We start from the raw sequence: 21,781 nt of genomic DNA on the forward strand, positions 1-21,781 counted from the left end.
GGTAAAGTCCATTCAGATAGTCTCCCTTCTTAAAGTCTACTCATAGGAGTGATATATTCTCTATTACAGTCACAGTCCCAGAGATTATACAGGATTATCCTGGGAGACAGGAATCCTGGGGAACACTTTAGAATTCTGCCTACCACAGTTTACTTTAAAGCAAGAAGTATTACCAAAGTTGAAAGGTACTATTTCAAAATAAAATGATGAATCCACCAAGATTTTGAAATCAGAGCCTCAAGCAAAAATTGATAGAAAGGATAGATAATTTTGCAATAAATGAAAGAAATTATTACAAACCTTTCTCTGCAGGTGATTTAAAAGTCATAAAAGAATGCATAATAAGTTTTGAACAGAAATAATAACTAACTTAATGGATATATTTAGAACATTAAACTACAACTCAAGAATGTACATTTTTTCTCCAATGCACATGGGATACAGACCAAAACTGATCATATGCAGGGTCATAATATAAGTGCCAATAAATGTCAAAAAATTATAATAATTATATCGAATGTTCTCTGACCACAAAGGAATTAAACTAGAAATCAATGACAAAAATATATAAAGGAAATAATCTTTTAAAATCAAGCAATTTACCTCCAACTAACTTAGTTGTTAATGAAGAAATCACAATAGAATTTTTAAAAATATCTCAAACAAGAAGAGAGTGAAAATAAACATATCATTATATATGGATACATATAAATTTATGTCTAGAGGTAAACATACCCATAACTATATGTTACTTTTAAAAAAAGACTAAAATTCAATTATCTAATTACCCTTGAGTTAAAAATATCAAAATTGTCCTCTGCAAAATAAAAAAGAAAATAATGATATTAAGGAAAAAATTAATGAAATAGAAAAGAAATGTTCAATAGCAAATATCAAAAAAACTTGTTTGTTTATGGAAATAAGTTGGTGAAGTTTTATAAGATTGTCAGGAGAAATAAGAGGACATCAAGATTAAAAAAGGATTTACTACTATTTACCATCAATTAAAAGATAATAGGATAGTTATGATCAACTCTATAGTAGTAAAATTTAAGAGATAATACTATAGAAAATACAACCTAATATATCTGGCTCTAGAAGAAACAGAAAATATGAATATTCATATATCTATTAAAAAATTGAATTAAAATTAAAAACTGCTCACATAAACAACCGTGGGCCCAGATGTATTCATTGGAAATTTGTCTAAACATTTACTTTTTTTTAAAGATTTTATTTATTTATTTGATAGAGATCACAAGTAGGCAGAGAGGCAGGCGGAGAGTGAGAGAGGAAAGCAGGCTCCCTGCTGAGCAGAGAGCCCAATGTAGGGTTCCATCACAGGACCCTGGGATCATGACCTAAGCTGAAGGCAGAGGCTTTAACCCACTAAGCCACCCAGGCACCCCTTGTCTAAACATTTAAAAAAGAATATTATCAGGATGCTGAGCTGGCTCAGTCAGTGGAGCATGCAGCTCTTGCTCTCAGGGTCATGAGTTCAAGCCCCACATTCAGCATAAAGCTTACTTGAAAATAATAAAATAAAGAATACTATAAATCTTTCAGAAAAACCTAGAGAATAGAAAGAAGGAATTTTTTTTGAAAAAGGGAATATTTTATTATTTTATATTACGAGGCCAGTATATTTTTTATATCAAAACCTCAGCAAGCACATCACAAGAAAGGAGACTTATAGACCAATCTCTTTTATGAATATAGATGCAAAACTACTATGTAAAATGTCAGCCAATAAAATTTAGTGATTTATGAAAGGGTGATATCTCAGAACCAAGTCAACTTCATGACAGGAATGCAATCCTGGTTTAACTTTTGGGGAAAAAAAAAAAAAAAACTTACCAATGTAATTTACCACGTTAAGTAAGTCAGTTGGAAAAATCTCATGATCATATAACTAAATGAGAATATGATTAAGTTCATCATCTATTCATGACAAAATCACATAGCAAGCTAGGAATATAGGGAAATTCTATATCTGAAAGGCATTTCTATTTTTAAAAAATTTGAAGCAAACATTGTACTTATTTGGTGAAATGTTTAAAGTTTTGTCTCCTATATTGAGAATAATACAAGAATGCCTTCCATCACACCTAGTACACAACATTAAACTTGTAGACCTATCCAGTTCAGTAGGGCAAACACTGGAAATAAAAAATATAAAGATTGAAAAGGAAGATATAAACTTAATACTCAGAGTATACAAAGTATACATGATTATGTGTATGGAAAGTGAAAAATAATATACAAATAAACTATTTTAATTAATTTGAATATATAGCAAGTCACTGGAAACCTCAGGGTGCAAAAATCAACAAAAAGTATATTTTATATACTAGCAATAATTATAAAATAAAAATACAAAATTACTCAATTTAAAATAAGATACAAAAAGTCACATAATCTAGAAGTAATCCTATAAAATATATGTAACACTTCTATAATTAAAATTGTGAAACAAACTTAAGTAGGAAAATGCTTTAATATATGGAGAGATATAGCATAATCATTAATTAGAATCAATATTGTAAGGAGAACAATTTTTCCCAATTTGATCTAAAGATTTAATATAATCCTGATAAAAGATTGCCAGCAGCAATTTTTTTGGAAGAAATTAATGACCCGATTACAAAATTTGTATAGAAATATAAAGAGCAATTGCAAAACAACATGGCAAAAAGAACAAAGTGAGAAATTAATTTACGAGAGAGATTGAGGAAAGTAGCCAGAGTAGAAGTACCCTAGGCTATGGCTTGTCCAAGAAATACAACTAGATAACTATCAAATCATCCTAAATACCCCAGAAATTGACCTGAGGATGACAGAACAAACCACAACTTAAGTGAAAGAAGAGGCCACATTGAAGAAGTAGGAAGTGCAAAGGCATGGTTTACGTGAGAAACAGTGCTGCCTGTAGTGAAGGGAAGGGAATCATGGTCAAAGAGAAGGGCAAGAGAGGAGAGCAGGGGAACGCACAAGGAGAATATCTCCCTATAGCCACTGGCTTAGAAATTCACTGAATGAATTTCATGAATTCTTACAACCAGTTGGGCTTAAAGCCTGGAGTTTTGTTTTTTTTTTTTAAGATTTTATTTATTTATTTGATAGACAGAGATCACCAGTAGACAGAGAGGCAGGCAGAGAGAGAGAGAGAGGAGGAAGCAGGCTCCCTGTGGAGCAGAGAGCCCGATGTGGGACTCGATCCCAGGACCCTGAGATCATGACCTGAGCCGAAGGCAGAGGCTTTAACCCACTGAGCCACCCAGGTGCCCCAAGCCTGGAGTTTTAAAAGTCAGTGAGAGGGCACTGTGCTGGTCTTGAAAAGAAGGCAGGAAAGCAACTGGGGGCCATATCACATTGAAACAATAATCTGAAACGTACCAGGGGCACACAGTGAAGAGATTATTTGCTATTCTCAGACCATGAGCCTGAGAGGTAGACATCTCTCTAGGAACAAAGAATTGGCTGGCCACTATTTTCCTCCTCTATTCCTCAATGTAAACACAGAGCCACCTGTACAGCACAGTACAGACACTAGCTGCCTAACTTGCTTGTCAGTGGAACTGCACTTCTTTTTCTTTTTTTTTTTAAGATTTTATTTATTTATTTGACAGAGAAAGATCACAAGTAGGCAGAGAGAGAGAGGGAAGTAGGCTCCCTGCTGAGTGGAGAGCCCGATGCGGGACTTGATCCCAGGACCCTGAGATTATGACCTGAACTGAAGGCAGCGGCTCAACCCACTGAGCCACCCAGGTGCCCCAGTGGAACTGCACTTCTTAATCAAACTTCAACTCTATTGTGGTGGACATCTTCCCCCAGAACACCAGCACAAACCCTTGCCCACACCATGTCTCCTGACCAGCAAGTTTTTCAGGGCCTCAGTTCCAAAATAGGTGGTGATCTCACTTCACAAGCCGGCCAAATCAAACCTAGTTAAAACTCATCACATTCAGACAAGGGACAAAACACAACTCACAACAGGGAAGGAGAGCCTCTACAGATGACTGGCCTGAAGGATAGAATAGCCAGAACACAACAGCACAGGGCACACAACACACACTGAAGGCACTCCTTGAAGCACCAGGCCCTGGGCATTACCCAATCTCTTCTCCATAAAGCCGTTATTTTCAGGAGCAAGCAGGAGAGATAACTGGCTTTTCTAACACAGAAAGGAACTCAGAGACTTCAACAAAATGAGAAGATGGAGGAATGTATCCCAAATGAAAGAACAAGGTAAGGCCATGTCCAGAGATCTAAGTGAAACAAATAAAAGTAACATGTCTGATGGAGAATTTAAAGCAATGATTATAAGGACACTCACTAGGCTTGAGAAAAGAATGGAGGACTTCAGTGTGACCTCTACCACAGAGTTAAGAAATTTAAAAAAGTATCAGAAATGAAGAGCAATAAACAAGATTAGAAACCTTGGTGCAATGAACAGCAGGCTAGAAGAAGCAGAAGAATAAATTAGTGACCTAGAAGACAAATTAGGGAAAGCAATGAAATTGAACAAAAGAGAGAAAGAAGAATTATACAAAATGAGAATAGGTAAAGGAATTTAGTGATTCCATCAAAAGTAATAACATTCGTCTTATAGGAGTCCCAGAAGAAGAAAAAAGAAAAAAGAACACAGAAAATTTATTTGAAGAAATAATAGCTGAAAACTTTCCTAATCTGGGGAAGGACAGACATCCAGATCCCGAAGGCACAGAGAACACTCAGTATAATCAACAAAAGTAGGTCCACACCAAGACAAATCATAATTAAATTTGAAGATTATAGTGATAAAGAACAAATCTTAAAAGCAGCAAGGCAAAAGAAGTCATTAACTTGTGAGGGAAAATCCATAAGGCTAAGAGCAAAGTTTTCAACAGAAACTTGAAAAGCCAGAAGGGAATGGTATAATATATTCAAAGTGCTGAATGGGAAAAGTCTACAGCTAAGAATGCTATATCCACGTTGCCTCAGTGGCTCAGTCGGGTGAGCATCTGCCTCTTGATTTTGGCTGAGGTTATGATCAGGGTCATGAGATCAAGCACTTTGTTGGGCTCCACACTCTCCCTCTGGAGAGTCTGCTTGTCCCTCTCTCTCTGGTCCTCCCCAACCCCTCTCAAGTAAATAAATAAATAAAATCTTGGGGGGAAAAAAAAGACTATTCTATCCAGAAAAGCTATCATTCAGAAGATAAGAAAAGATAAAAAATTTCCCATTAGCGATCCGAAGGGGCACGTGCACCTGAATGTTTATAGCAGCAATGTCCACAATAGCCAAACTATGAAAAGAACCTAGATGTCCATCAACAGATGAATGGATAAAGAAGATGTGGTATATATACGCAATGGAATACTATGCAGCCATCAAAAGAAATGAAATCTTGCCATTTGCAACAACATGGATGGAACTAGAGCATATCATGCTTAGTGAAATAAGTCAAGCGGAGAAAGACAATTATCATATGATCTCCCTGATATGAGGAAGTGGTGATGCAACATGGGGGCTTAAGTGGGTAGGAGAAGAATAAATGAAACAAGATGGGATTGGGAGGGAGACAAACCATAAGTGACTCTCAATCTCACAAAACAAACTGAGGGTTGCTGGGGGGAGGAGGCTTGGGAGAAGAGGGGTGGGGTTATGGACATTGGGGAGGGTATGTGCTTTGGTGAGTGCTGTGAAGTGTGTAAACCTGGCGATTCACAGACCTGTACCCCTGGGGATAAAAATATATGTTTATAAAAAATAAAAAAATAGGGGCGCCTGGGTGGCTCAGTGGGTTAAGCCGCTGCCTTCGGCTCGGGTCATGATCCCAGGGTCCTGGGATCGAGCCCCGCATCGGGCTCTCTGCTCGGCCGGGAGCCTGCTTCTTTCTCTCTCTCTCTGCCTGCCTCTCTGCCTGCTTCTGATCTCTCTCTGTCAAATAAATAAATAAAATCTTTAAAAAAAAAAAATAAATAAATAAAAAAAATAAAAAAATAATTAAAAAAAATTTCCCAAATAAAAACTAAGGAAATTCATGACCAATAATACAGCCCTGCAAGAAATACTAAAGGGGACTCTGAGTGAAAAGGAGAGATCAAAAACAGTATAAAGGCAGGAAATGTAAAAGCAGCAAAAACAAATATTTTTATTTTAAAAAGTCATCTAGAAACTCACACCAAAAAAAAAAAAAAAAAAAAGGATATAAAGGATATAAACTATAATAACATATACCTAAAATCTGGGAGGAGGGAAAAAGGAGAAAAGAATGGATTCAAACTTAAAAAACCATCAACTTAATATACATTGCTATTTACAGAAGAGTTTATATACAAACCTACTTGTAACCTTATTTCAAAAATCACTAATAAACATGCAAAGAATAAAATGAGAATTAAATCCAAATATATCAGAAAATCAGCAAAATATGAAAGATAAAAAGAAAAGGATCAGAGAAAACCTCCAGAAATGACTACAAAATGAGTAATAAAATGGCAATAAATAGATATCTTTCAATAATTACTTTGGATGTAAATGGCTGAATATTCCAAATAAAAGACTTAGAGTGTAAATATGGATTAAAGAAAAAAAAAAAAAAAAACAAGACCCATATATAAGCTGCCTACAAGAGACTCATTTTAGACCTAAAGACACTTGCAGAGTGAATGTGAGAGAATGCAGAAACATTTATTCAAACAGATGTCAAAAGAAAGCCAGACCAACAATATGATATATCAGACTGGACTTTAAAACAAAGACTGTAACAGGAGACAAAAAAGGAAGGACACTACATAATAATAAAGGGGATAATCCAATATTTATGTACCCAACATGGGAGTACCTAAGTACACAAAACAATAACAAATGTAAGGAACTAATCAATAATAATAATACAATAATAGGGAATTCTAATACCCCACATAAGTCAATGGACAGATCATCCAAATGGAAAATCAGTAAGGAAACAATGGCTTTAAATGACACACTGGACCAGACATATTTAATGGATATATTCAGAACATTCCTTCCTAAAACAGCAGAATACACATTCTTTTCAAGTGGGCATGGAAGATTCTCCAGAATAAATTACATATTAGGCCACAAAACAGGTCTCAACCAATACAAGAAGACTGAATCATACCATGCACCTTTTCTGATCACAACTCTATGAAACTAGAAGACATCACAGGAAAAAATCTGGAACAACCACAAATACATGGAGATTAAATGACATGCTACTAAACAGTGAACAGGTCAATGACAATATAAAAGAAGAAATAAAAAATACATGGAAACAAATGAAGATGAAAACACAGTAATCCAAAACATTTGGGATAAAGCAAAAGTGGTCATAGGAATACAGGCCTACCTCAAGAGGCAAGAAAAATCTCAAGTAATCTCAAGTAAACAACTTACCCTTACACCTAAAGGAGCTAGAAAAAGAATAACAAATGAAGCCTAAAATGTCAGAAGGAAAGAAAAATAATTATTAGAATGGAAATAAATGATACAGAAACTAAAAAATAACAGAACAGATCAATGAAATCAGGAGCTGGTTGTTTGAAAAAAATTAATAAAATTGAGAAACCTCTAGCTAGAATCAATCAAAAAGAGAAAGGGACTAAGTAAATAAAATTACATATGAGAGAGAAGAAATAAAAACCAATACTACAGAAATACAAACAATTATAAGAGAATATTGTGAAAAACTACAGGCTAACAAGTTAGATAACCTAGAAGAACCTAGACACATATACACTATCAAAACTGAAATAGGAAGAAATAGAAAACTGGAACAGATGAAAAACCACCAACGAAATTGAATCAGTATCAAACCCTCCCCCTCCAAAAAAACAAACATCTAGGACCAGATGGATTCACAAGTGTTTACCAAATACTTAAAGAAGAGTTAGAAACTATTCTTCTCAAACTATTGCAAAATAAAGAAGTGGAAAGAAAACTTCAAAATCATTCTATGAGGTCAGCATTATCCTCATTACAAAACCAGATAAAGACACCAGAAAACAACAACACACTACAGGCCAATATCTCTGATATACATAGATGCAGAAATCAACAAAATACTGACAGAATCCAACAATATATTTTAAAAAAATGTTCACCACGAATCAAGTGGGATTTATTCCTGAGTTGCAGGTGTTTCAATATTTGCAAATCAGTCAACACGATACATCATATTAATAAAGGATAAGAACCATATGATCATTTCAGTAGATGCAGAAACAGAGTTTAATAAAATACAACATCCATTCATGATAAAAACCCTCAAAATAGGGACGAGGGAACATACCTCAACATCATAAAGGCCATATACAAAAAAACCCACCCACAGCTAGTATAACCCTCAATCAGCAAAAACTAAAAGCGTTTCCCCTAAGATCAGGAAAAAGACAAAAATGTCTATTCTGACCACTTTTATTAAACATCGTATTAGAAGTCCTAGCCACAGTAATCAGACAAGAAAAATAAAAGGCATCCAAATTGGTAAGAAGAAGTAAAACTTGTACTATTTGCAGATGACATGATACTATATCTAGGAAACCCAAGACTCCACCAGAAAACTGCTACAACTGATGCATAAATTCACTAAAGTTCTAAGATACAAATCAAAGTATAGAGAACTTTTTTTTTTTTAAGATTTTATCTATTTATTTGACAGAGAGACAGCACAAGCAGGAGGAGTGTCAGAGGGAGAGGGAAAAGCAGGCTTCCTGCTGTGCAGGGAGCCCAGTGCAAAGCTCAGTTCCAGGGCTCTGGGATCATGACCTGAGCTGAAGGCAGATACTTAGCCCACCGAGCCACCCAAGCATCCTGCAAAGTACAGAGATCTATTGAACTTTTATACACCAATAATGAAGCAGCAAACCTAACCAAAGTAGGAAAAGACCTGTATTCTGAAAACTATAAAATTTTGATAAAAGAGATCAAAGATTACCCAAACAAATAAAGATGTTCCATGCTCCTGGGAAGACCTTATTTTGTTCAAATATCTATACTACCCAAAGCAATCTACACATTTTATGTCATCTCTATCAAAATACCACCAGCAAAGCTAGAAAAAAAAAAAAAACCTAAAATTTATATGGAACCATAAAAGACCCCAAAGAGCCAAAGCAACCCTGAGAATGAAAAACAAAGGTGGAGACATCACATTTCCAGACTTCGAGTTATGAACAGAATAGAAAATCCATAAATAAACCCAGAATTATGGGGTCAAGTAATCTTTGAAACAGAAGGAAGGAATATAAAATGGGAAAAAGTATCTTCAACAAATAGCATTGGGAAAATTGGACAGCTACATGGAAAAGAATGAAACTGAACCATTTTCTTATACCATTCACAAAAATACATTCAAAATGGTTTAAAGACATAAATGTGAGACACAAAACCATAAAAATCCTAGAAGAGGACACAAGTAATAACTTCTTTGACATTGACCATAGCAACTTCTTTCTAGATATTTCTCCTAAGATAAGTGAATCAAAAGCAAATATAGAGTACCAGGGCTACATCAAAATAAAAACTCTGCACAGTAAAGGAAACAATCAATAAAACCAAAAAGAAACTTATGGAATAGAAGATATTTGCAAATAGTGTATATGATAAAGGGCTAGTATCCAAAATATATAAAGAACTTATACAACCCCACACCCAAGAAACAAATACTCCAGTTAAAAAATGGGCAGAAGACACGAATAATCATTTTTCCAAAGAAGACATACAGATGGCCAACAGACATATGAAGACATACTCAACATCACTCATCATCAGGGAAATGCAAATCAAAACTACAATGAGATATTACTTCACAATTGTCAGAATGGCTAAAATCAACCAACCACACAAGAAACAATTGTTTTGGTAAGGATGTGGAGAAAGGGGAACTCTGTTGAACTGTTGATGGGAATGCAAATTTGTGCAGCCACTGTGAAAAACAATATGGAGGTTTCTCAAAAGTTAAAAATAGAACTACCTCACAATGTAGTAATAACAGATCAAGATATTTATCCGAGTAGAAAATACTAATCCAGAATGAATTAATTGATGTAGCAGCGGTTAACTGATGTTTATTATCTATAATAGCTAAATGATGGAAACAAAGTGTCCACCAACTGATGAATGTATAAGGAACATGTGGGGTGTACATATATATATATTTATGTGTGTGTGTGTGTATGTATATATGTACATATATACATACATACAATGGAATATTCCTCAGCCATAAAAAAAGAATGAAATCTTGCCATTTGCAATGACATGGGTGGAGCTACAGAGTATTACGCTAAGTGAAATAAGTCTGTCAGAGAAAGGCAAATACTACATGATTTCACTTACATGTGCAGTATAAGAAACAAAACAAGCAAAGGTAGAAGTGGGGGTGAACTAAGAAATAGGTTCTTTGGGGCATCTGGTTGGCTCATTTGGTTAAGTGTCTGCCTTCTGCTTAGGTCATGATCCCACAGTCCCAGGATCAAGCCCTGCAACAGGCTCCCCACTCAGCAGGGAGTCTGCTTCTCCCTCTGATCCTCCCCCCTCTAATACTTTCTCTCACTGTCTCTGTCAAATAAACAAATAAAATATATTTTTAAAAAATAAAGAAATAGACTTTTAACTATAGAGAATGGATGGTGTAAATAGATAATGGAGATTAAGGAGTGCACTGGTGATTAGTACCTGGAGATGTATGGAAGTGCTGAATAACTATATTATACACCTGAAATTTATATAACACTGTTAACTAATTGGAATTTAAAAACTAAAAAAAAAATTACTAGTCATTCAGTTATTATAAAACTGTAATGACTAAGATTGTGTATAGAAATATAGACTGTCAGACAAAACTGAATAAGAGAGTCCAGAAGCACCTGTCATATATAGAGAGAATTGATTCTTTATGAACATGACTCTGTAAAGCAGTGAGGAAATAATTTTTTAAATAAGTTATTCTGGTTAATTTGATATTCATATGGAATCTATTTTACCACATAGCATAGTAAAAAATTATTTGAAGTAAATGATAGATTTAAATGCAACAAGGACTGGGAAAAAGTCTTGGCCCACCACATATCCAACTACTTTCATGGGAATAATGGGTTAATTTTAAGAAATCAGTAAAACTATAGCAAAAGCAAAAAAATAAATAAATACTACAAGAAAACAATAAACCTTCAGGAGGATAATAGAGGAGAATATTTTCTTGATGTTTGTGAAGATTTCATAAAGAAAATATAATTGACACTAACCAGAAAGGGAAAAAATTATAAATCAGATTACTTTTAAATTAAGAACTTCTCTTCCTCAAAAGACACCATTAAGACACTGAAAATACACATCACAGGGAAAAGGTTTTTACATCATATGTGAACAGTGAAGTGCGTGTATCAGGTATGTAAATAATTATGACAAATATATGTATCATATGTATGTCATACAGACTGTCAAGAGGCAGTCAATAGAAAAAAAATTGGCCAAAAGACCTAACAAAAGAAGTAACCAAATAGTCATAGGCACGTGAAAAGGTGTTCATCATTCATCAGAGTAATGTAAATTCAAGCCATAATGAGATAACATTGCACATACCCATCAAAATGGATAAATTTTTTAAAAGACTGTGCATACCTTTTTCTGATGTAGAATAGTTAGGACTCTTTTGTGGAATAGTTAGCATCTTTGGAAAATTCTTTGGCAGCATGTAGTAACTCTTTGAACCACTAATTCTACTCCTAGATATGTATCTAATAAAGTATGTAAGTGCTCCAAAATGGAGGTATCAAAAACTAGTAAAACTGATATAGAATGTTAAAAGACAATAGTGGCTACTGTTGGAGAAGATATAGGAATAATGATTGGAAAAGAGAATGAAAGTGTTTTTGTTGATGTTCTGTTTTTTAACCTGAGGGATTATACAGATATATTCTTTTTGATACTACATTGTGGTATAATTTCATGATTCATCCTGTAGGTGTGTTACAGTTAAGTAAAGAAACATTACTTCAAAATATATAACGTTATATTACTGAAAATATCAGAGTAGGACTGATTTCTCCACTAAATGATTATTAATCTGACAAAAACAGAATAATTTTTTTCTGAACTCTAGAATCTAACAGAAAATTTATAACAACGAGGAGAATGCTTAATGAAAAAAGAAGTTGCTCTAAAGTAAATAAGTCATGGGGATGTAATGTACAGCATGATGACTATCTAATACTGTATTATATATTTGGAATTTGTTAGAAGAATAGATCTTCAAAGTTTTTACCACAAGAAAAAAATATTTTTAGCATGTATGGTGATGGATATTAACTAGACTTCTGGTGATTATTTTACAAAATTTACAAACAACTAATTATGTGGTACACCTGAAACTAATATAATGTTAAATATCAACTATACCTCATTTTTTTAAAAAGCTGCTGAATTTTTGAAAGAACATATGGTATTTTACCTTACCCATTCACAGTCTACCACTCCCTACCTCAGTGGTGGCCATGAAGATAGCAGCCCACATTCCTCTTATATAGTTTCTGGTGCCAGAAAGAGTAATAAATACAGACTTTATTCTCAAAGAATTGTAGTTGTACTTGCCCTTTGTTTTTTGCCTGTTTGGTGCCTCCCTGAAGGATCAGCTCAAGGGTTTACCTTTGTTTTCCCTGCCTCAGAGCTTTTCCAGGGCTAAAGTGGCTTCCTGGAAGGCATTTGTCTGAGTAATTAAAGGCAAATGTACAAGTTGCAGCTTACCTGGGACAGGGTATAAAAACAGGGGTAAAAAAGAGTTAGTTTGTACTCTTGGAAAGAATAGGCTGTATAAGAAAACACATGAGGGCAAAAAAGGCTTTGTAAAGGTCCCACTTATACTGCAAAATCTAGATATCCACATGCATGCCTATAGCTGAATACATGCTAAGAAAATACCTGAGAAGTTTCCAAGATTTCCCCTCTACATGAACTTTAGACACCATGAAAACCGGAAGTGAAGGCTAATGAAGAGCTGGAAATAACCTGCCTCGGATTGCAGCGGTTTCCTAACACAGAATCATCTTGCTAAGACAAGGAGGTGATTTGTTATTGTTGTCATTATTGTCATTGCTGTTATTATTTGGCTATAGCCATTTAATGAAATTGCCATCAAATGACTTTCTAAAAAGTCACATAGTGACCTTTCTAAACTAACAACAAAAACTTACAATACACATCAGCAGAAGAAATTGGGAAAGGGGAGAACATAATTTTCAGTCTCCTCATTATACTCAAAGTCAATTTTTCAACAATAAAATACAAAGCATATAAAGAAACAAGAAATCATGGCCCATTCAGAAGGGAAAAAAGAATTTGGTTGAAACTTTCCCTGAGGCAGCCAAGGCATTTTTCTTACAAAGACTTTAACTCAACTCTCTTAAATATGCTTAAAGAGTTAAAAAAAAAACCATGAACAAAAATTGAAGGTAACCAGAAGAATGAAGTCTCACCAAATGGAGAGTATTAATAAAGAGAGAAGATTTGTTTAAAGAAAGAAAGAAAGAAAGAAAGAGAAAATATAAATTCTGGTGCTGAAAAGTATAATAACAGAAATGAAAACTTTATGAGAGGGATTCAGCCTCAGATTTGAGCAGACAGAAAAAAGAGTAAGTGAATTTGAAGATAGGTCAATGGAAATTATTCCATCTGCAGATCAAAAAGAAAAACAGAATGAAAAATATTAACAGTATCTAGGGGACTTGTGGGACATCATTAACTTTAACAAAATACACATAATGGATGTCTCAGAAAAGAGAAGGTAAAGAATATAAAGAATATTTGAAGAAATAATGGCTGTAAAGTTCCCCAATTTGACAAAAAATTAACATATATATATAGATATCTCTCTCTATATATATATAGATATATATATAAATTTATATATATATCTATATGTATATAAATTTCAGTAAAATCTGAGTAGGATAAACTCAAAGAGATCCACACTGAAGCATTATAATCAAATTGTTGAAAGACAAAGACTGAGCAGATCCAAAGAAGAGATATTGAAAGCACTGAGACAGAAACAATTTGTCAAGTACAGGGATCCTCAATAAGATTAAGGTAATTTCTCATTAGAAACCATGAAGACTGAGATGGTAGCATGATGTATTTAAAGTTCTGAAAGAAAAAAACTTTTGACCAACTACTTTATATCCACCAAAACTATTTTTCAAAACTGAAAGAGAAGTCAAAACATTCTCAGATAAATAAAAGCTGAGGAAATTATTTCTAGTAGATCTGCCTTATGAGAAATGCTAATGGGAGTTCTTCAGGCTGAAATGAAAACACATTAGACAGTAACTTGAAGCCATATGAGACAATAAAGACCACCAGTAAAGGTAAGTACATAGGTAAATATAAAAGCCTACATTATTTTATTTTTGTATTTAACTCCTCTTTTTTTCTAAATACATAAAAGCATAATTATAAATCCATGGTGGTAATGGGCAAAACACATAAAGAAGTTGTGACAATAACAACATAGTTGACTTATATAGCAACAGCTATATATAACAAAGAGCAATAGAGTTTTGGTACTGAAGCTACTGAAGTTACTATTAATTCAAATTAGATTGTTATAAATTTAAGAGGCTAATTTTAATGCCCAGTGTAACCACTAAAGAAACAACTAAAATACATACAGAAAAATAAATAAGAAACAAGAAAGGAAGCAAAACAGTACTTTTTTTTAATCAAACATGAAAGAAGGCAGTCTTGGAGTTACATAGAAAATGTATAGCAAGATGGCAGAAGTCCTTCCTTTTCAATAATTACATTAAATTAAATGAATTACACTAATTATAAGACAGAGATTGGCAGAATGGGTAAGAATACATGATCTAACTGTGTGCTTTCTACAGGAGACACATTTTAATTGCAAAGACAAAAATATGTTGAAAATGAAAAGATGGAAAAAAGATGTTCCATGTAAACAGTAAATTAAAGAAAGACAGAGAGAGGCTTTACTAATTTAATTTTTTTATTCCTGTATTTTTTGTAGACATACTAATTTTAGACAAAATATATCTTACGTCTAAAATTGTTACAAGGAACAAAGAAGAGATTATATATTGATAAAAGGATCAAATGCATATTATATGGGTATATTATAAACATATATATACAATAATAAAACTCCAAGATATATGAAGCAAAAGATGGACAGAATTAAAGTATGAAATAGTTTTACCATAATAGAAAAACTAGATAGAATATCACTAAGGAAACAGAGGATTTGAACAGCATTATAAATTAACCTAAGACAATATATAGAGCACTCAACACAAGAATAACAGAAACAGAGAACACACATAATTAAAGGTACATGTAACATTCTCCAGGGCAGAGCAGTTGTTAGGCCACAAAACAAGTCTCAATAATGTAGGAAGACTGAAACAATACCATTTCTTCTCCAACCAAAATATAATAAAACATGTAGGTAATAACTAAAAGAAAATGGTAACAATCACAAATATGTGGATTAAGCAACATGTTCTTAAATAATAGACCAAAATAGAAATCCCAAGGGAAATTGGAAAACACTTTGAGATGAATTTAAAAAAAAAATAAAGTAGTGACATGTAGCAAAACCAATACCCAGAGGGAAATTTACAACTATACTGTCTACATTAAAGGAAGGAAAACGTTCTCAAATCAATGACATATCTCTACATCCAAAGAACTAGGGGGTGCGGCAGGGGGGATAACCTAAAGCTAGCAGACATAAGGAATAACAAAAATTCAAGCACAGATAAATAAAAACAGGTCAAAACAGCAATAAAGGAACTCAATAAAACCAAAAGTTGGCTCTTTGAAAATATGGACAGAATTGACCTAGTAACTATAGTAACTCAGAAAAAGATAACACTCAAATTATTAAAATCAGAATTAAAAGATACTTTTGACCCTACTTAAGTATAAAAGTGTTATAAAAAATATTATGAACAATTGTATGCCAACAAAGTAAATAACCTAGATGAAATGGGTAAATTCTGAGAAACTACCAAAACTGACTCAAAAAGAAATAGATAATCTGAACAACTTTATAACAAGAGATTGAATCAGTAATCAAAACCTCTCATCAAAGAAAAGGCCAGGATCACATGGCTTTATGGTGAATTTTACCAATCATTTAAGGAATTGACACCAAGTGCTTCTCAGACACTTCCAAAAAATAGAGAGGAACAATTTTAACTTATTCTATGGAGCCAGCATTACCCTAACACCAAAACCAGATAAAGATATCACAAGAAACTATGCAAAAATATTCCTTATGAATATAGATGCAAGGGTATTCAATAAAATACTAGCAAATGGAATCCAGTAGCATATTATTGTGATAATTTAAAACCATGATTAAGTGAGATTTTTCCTAGAAACACAAGAAATGTTTCAGCATATACAAATCAACATAATACATCTATAGAAAGGAGGAAAAACATGGTAAACTCTTACAGAAAAAGCACTGGACAGATGCCCCTTTTACGATTTACCACCACCACAGCAGCAACATTCAGATAACTGAAGAACTTCCTTAACCTAGAGTGGAACTTCCTTAATATGGTAAAAGGAATTTCGCAAAACCCATAGATAACATCACATTTGATGGTAAAAAGCTGAAAGCTTTTCCCCTGAGATCAGGAACAAGATAATAATCCTGGCTTTTGCTACTTCTATTTCTTATTGTACTGGAATTTCTATCCAGAAGAGTGAAACAAGGATAATAAAAATCATCTGTTGTGGAAAGAAAGAACATTAGCTCTATTTGCCAATATCATAATCTTAAATATGTATTAGTGTGTTATTATATACTAACAATGAACAATTCACAAAGGAAATTAAGAAAGCACTTCTATTTGTAAGAGTGTCAAAAAGTAACAAAAAACTTAGAAACAAATTTACTCAAGGAGATGAAGAGTTTATACACTAGAAACTATAAAACATGGCAGAAAGACATTTAAAACACAAAATTAAATGGAATTATATCCCATGTTATGAATGTAACACTTAATATTATTAAGATGGCAATATCCAAAGTGATGTAGAGATTCACTACTGTCCTTATCAAAAAACAAAATGGGGTTATCCTAAAATTGATGAAATTGCAAGTAACCCCAAATAGTCAAAATAATCTTGAAAAAGAACAAAGTTGAAGGACTCACTTCCCAAATGTAAAATTTCCTCCATAGCTACAGTGATCAAGACTCTGTGGTCATAAGATTAGAGATATAATTTAATGAAATAGAACTGGGATTCTAGAAATAAAATCATGCATCTATGTCTGATTTTTTATAAGACTGCCAAGACCATTTAATGGGAGAAAGGATAATCTCATCAACAAATGTTAGGAGAACTGGATATCCACATACAAAAGAATAAAGCTAGACCCTCCCCCAAATCTGTAAAGAATTTACCACACTAAATACCCAAAAAAACTAATGATCCAATTAAGAAATAGACAGGAGACAACATCCAGATCGCTAACAGACACATGAAAAGATGTTCAACCTCACTTCTCATCAAGGAAATGCAAAGCAAAACAACAATGAGGTACCACCTCACAACTTTCAGATGGCTAAAATTAACACAGGAAACATCAGATATTGGTGAGGATGCAACAATAGGGGATTGCTCTTACACTGTTGGTGGGAATGAAAACTGGTGCAGCCACTGTGGAAAACAGTGTGGAAAGTCCTCAAAAAGTTAAAAATAGAACTATCCTAAGACCCAGCAACTGAACTATTTACCCAAAGGATACAAAAATACTGATTATACCAATATTACCAACAATGGCCAAATTATGGAAAGAGCCCAAATGTCCATTCACTGATGAATGAACAAAGAAAATGTAGTATGTATGTATGTATGTGTGTGTACACACACACACACACACCCCACAATGGAATATTACTCAGCCATAAAAAAAAAGGAAAGAAATCTTACCATTTGCATCAATGTGGTTGGAGCAAGAGTATATTATGCTAAGTGATAGAAGTCAAAAAAACACAAAAACCATATGATTTCACTCATATTTGGAATTTAAAAACAGATGAACATAGGGGAAGGGGAAAAAAATGAAAGGGAAGCAAACCATAAGAGACTTTTAACTATAGAGAATAAACTGAGAGTTGCTGGAGTGAAAGTGAGGCCGGGATATGCTTGATAGATAATAGGTATTAAGGGGGGTACTGGATTTTTATGTAAGTGATGAATCACTAAAATCTACTTCTGAAACTAATATTATGCTCTTTGTTAACTAACTAGAATATAAGTAAAAACTTGAAACAAAAAGTTGGAATCCTACCTCATACCCTATACGAAAATTAACTGAAATATGATAAAAGACTTGAATTAACAGCTAAAGCTACGTGATTCAAAGAGAAAACAAAAGAGTAATCTCTCATGACCTTGATTATGGCAAAGGTTTCTTAGATGTTACACCAAAATCATAAGTAACAAAAGAAAAAAGTAGATAAAATGACCTTCATCATCAGGTGAAAAGACAACACTGAGTTGGAGAAAATTTTCAAGTCATATTTGATAGGGTTTAGTATTCAAATATAAAATAATTCTTTGAACTCAAAAATAAAGAGACAAACATTTTTTTAAGTGAGCAAAGGACTTGTGTAGACTTTTTCAAAAAAGCCTACAAAATGGATAACAATCATATGAAAACATGCTTAACATCATTAGTCAATGGAGAAGTGAAAATCAAAGCCCCAATCATGTGTACTACTCCATACCCACTAGGATGGCTAAAATTTTTTTAAAGAGTAAAACAAGTGTTGACAAGGATATAGATTAATTGGAACTACATACATAGCTACTGAAAATGTAAAATGATGCAGCTGATACAGAAAATGGTTTGACAGTTTCTCAAAAAGCTAAACGATTATCATATAACCAAGCACTTCCACTTTTAGGCATACACAAAACTTGTACATGAATGTTAAAGAAGCATTATTGACAATAACCAAAAAGTAAAAACTAATTTTTTTGTTGTTTTTATTGAGATGATCATATGGTTTTCATCTTTAATTGTCAGTATCATGGAACACAATATGGTGATTGATTTTTTTAATGTTTAACTACTCTTGCATTCCTAGGGTGAACTGCAACTTAGTCTTAATGTATTATCCTATGTTTTTTATTCTAATATTTTTTGGACAACTTTTATACTTGTGCTTGAGGAATAAGGTTTTATAATTTTCTTTTTTGGTATTGGTGTCAGGATGAAGCTACCTCATAAAATGTTGTAATTATTCTATCCTTTTTATTTCTAGATGAATTATTATAGAATTTCCATTATGTCATTGCCAAATAATGATACAACTCTAGATAGGTTTAAGGATTTGCTTTTTATATCTTGAAACTTAACTTTAGTTTCACTATGACATTCACTTCAAAATTATTTTAATGTAATCAAAATTAAGTCATGTATTTTTTATTGAGTAAACAATTTTATATAAAAATACATTGCTCATTCAAGCCAGTTTTCATTGTTCTCTCTATTATACATAAAATCTTCTTACAGTAAAATCTTTTGGTTTTTTTTAAATCTAGACTTTAGTGCATTATTTAAAAAGTAAACCATGGCTATGAGCTTGGGAATGGTTTAACATACATTAGCTCTCACTGGAATGGGGTTTTGAATCACATTTCAGCAATAACTCAAGTTTTTATACATTTAGAAAGATTATGGTTTTTTAGATTTACTGTAATTAATGCTAATATATTTTTTATCTAGTCATGCAGATGGATCAATAAAATTTTGGGATGCTTCTGCAAGTAAGTTTTAAGTCTCTTGTTCTATAACAGAAAACACTTGATTAATATTTACTCAGAGCCATTCACCACTTTTTAGTTTGGACAGTCAATATTTCAGATACATTTTTAGCATGCATATATGGCTATGTTATAGAAACCCATTTCTTATGTTAGATCAGTTTAAAGTACTATCTCTAGTATACTTTTCCTTTATAATATAAACAGGACTGAATTCACTGTCAGTTACCCATTATATTTACAAAAGGGAAGGTATGTTGAAAAAGTACCAACTTTGTCATATTAACTCTGTTAAAGGAATTTCCTTTACCTCCAGCTCTTGTCCTGGAGAAGTTCTTTTCTTTCACCAGTCAACTTTTTAACTTGTCTACCAAGCCTCATATGAATCAAAAGAAATGATTTGATAAATGTAAAATGTCTTTTAAGATGTTTGAAAATTGTATAATTTAAAGAATAAAGTAGTCTTCTCAGTGTTGAAGGGCATGCAAAGGTATTTTAGACTTGATTATTTCCATATACACCCTTTATAAAACTTTTATTTACTAAATCAGATAAAGAAATGCACATATATGAATAGTAGGCAAACAGTTTGATAAGAAATCTTAATGTAACATAACTTAAACTCTGTTTGTTATCAGAAATTTGAGATTTGTTTGAACCAGGTAGATCCAGAAAGGGTGTTTTGATGGGGTAATATTTAATGTGAGTTTTGGAAGATAGTTAAGATTTTAGTAGTCAGGAATAGGGGGAGAAGAATAAGTGAATGACTCAATTTCTGAGGATGAGTAACCAGCAAGCTATAGATAAATCTTTTGGAAATGAGAAATACAAGAGAGTGCTAAAGGTTTGAATTTTGTAATTACACCACAAAGTCCAAGTGTCTAGGTGGTAGGAAAAGTGCTCAAGAATCGACAGTAATATAGAAAGCAGCATAAAAGTAATAGTTGAAGTTGTAGAGGTAAACAGCTTCTGAGGAAGACCTTGATAAACACAAAAGCAAATGGAAGAAGGTTGAATATTGGTGACACTCTTGGCCTGCAGGCTAGATTCTTTCAACAGTGGAGCAAACCAACAGCAAGAGAAAATGATTAAAATATGTAAAACCATGAATTTTGAGCCAACTTTTTGAACTCACAATAACTGATCAATGACTCGGGGAGAAATTCCAAAGGACAAAAGATTTTCTCTGGATGAGTTTTTTCATGTAAATCTGAGTTTTTTCCAAGAACATAATTTTATAGTGATTATTATTGTTCCTTTCTCATCACCTCAGAGTCACTCTTTAGCTTCTAAAGTGTGAGAAGACACTTTAACATCCTAATGATTAGAGTATATGACACCCTTAAGCATGCATAATATTTTAAGTTATTTTTTAAATATTTTATCAAATTCAGATCATATATTATAAAGGTTTGCAGCATGTTTAATATTTTTACTGTAATCAATTATAAGGTCGTATTTCCAATTTAGTGGATGTCATTGAAGAAAAATCACTTATTCTGACAATTTTGAGGAATACTGTCCAGTACAGAAATAAGGTTATACTAAATTTGAATAACTGAGTTTGTTACTATGTGTATTTGTTTTCTTTGCTGAGTAATAAATTACTACAATTGAGCAGCTTAAAACAGTACTTATATATTATCTCACAGTTCCTGTGTGTCAAAAATCTGGGTACAGTTTAGCTGGGTTCTTTGCTTAGGGTTTCCTGAGTATTTAGTAAAGGTGTTGGCTAGGGCTGCAGTTTCATCTTAGACTTAGTGTCCTCCTTCAGTCTCAGGTAGCTGAGATTTTCTTACAGCGTTTTAACTCATGGCAACTTGTTTCTTCAAGGCTGGCAAGGGAGTGTCACTCTAACCTCAGGGAGGGCATCAGTCTCTCTTAATTATGATTATGTCAGCCCAATTAAGGATAACCTCTGTTGATTAACTCAAAGTCAACTAATTAGGAGCCTTAATTAGGT

General features: G+C 33.1%; 1 protein-coding gene across 6 annotated transcripts in view; it reads left to right on the top strand.

Moving 5' to 3' along the window:
- The window catches only part of STXBP5L (syntaxin binding protein 5L), a 458,714-nt gene that overhangs the window by 293,414 nt on the left and 143,519 nt on the right, over positions 1-21,781 (top strand). For all 6 annotated transcript variants that reach the window (XM_045088436.1, XM_045088437.1, XM_045088440.1 and 3 more), the window contains exon 15: positions 19,781-19,821. In XM_045088436.1, the coding sequence (XP_044944371.1) occupies positions 19,781-19,821 (41 nt within the window). The remainder of the gene's footprint in view (positions 1-19,780; positions 19,822-21,781) is intronic.

This window comes from Mustela putorius, unplaced genomic scaffold (assembly GCF_011764305.1).
Source record: "Mustela putorius furo isolate JIRA1106 unplaced genomic scaffold, ASM1176430v1.1 tig00003834_pilon_pilon_pilon, whole genome shotgun sequence".
Lineage (NCBI taxonomy): Eukaryota > Metazoa > Chordata > Mammalia > Carnivora > Mustelidae > Mustela > Mustela putorius.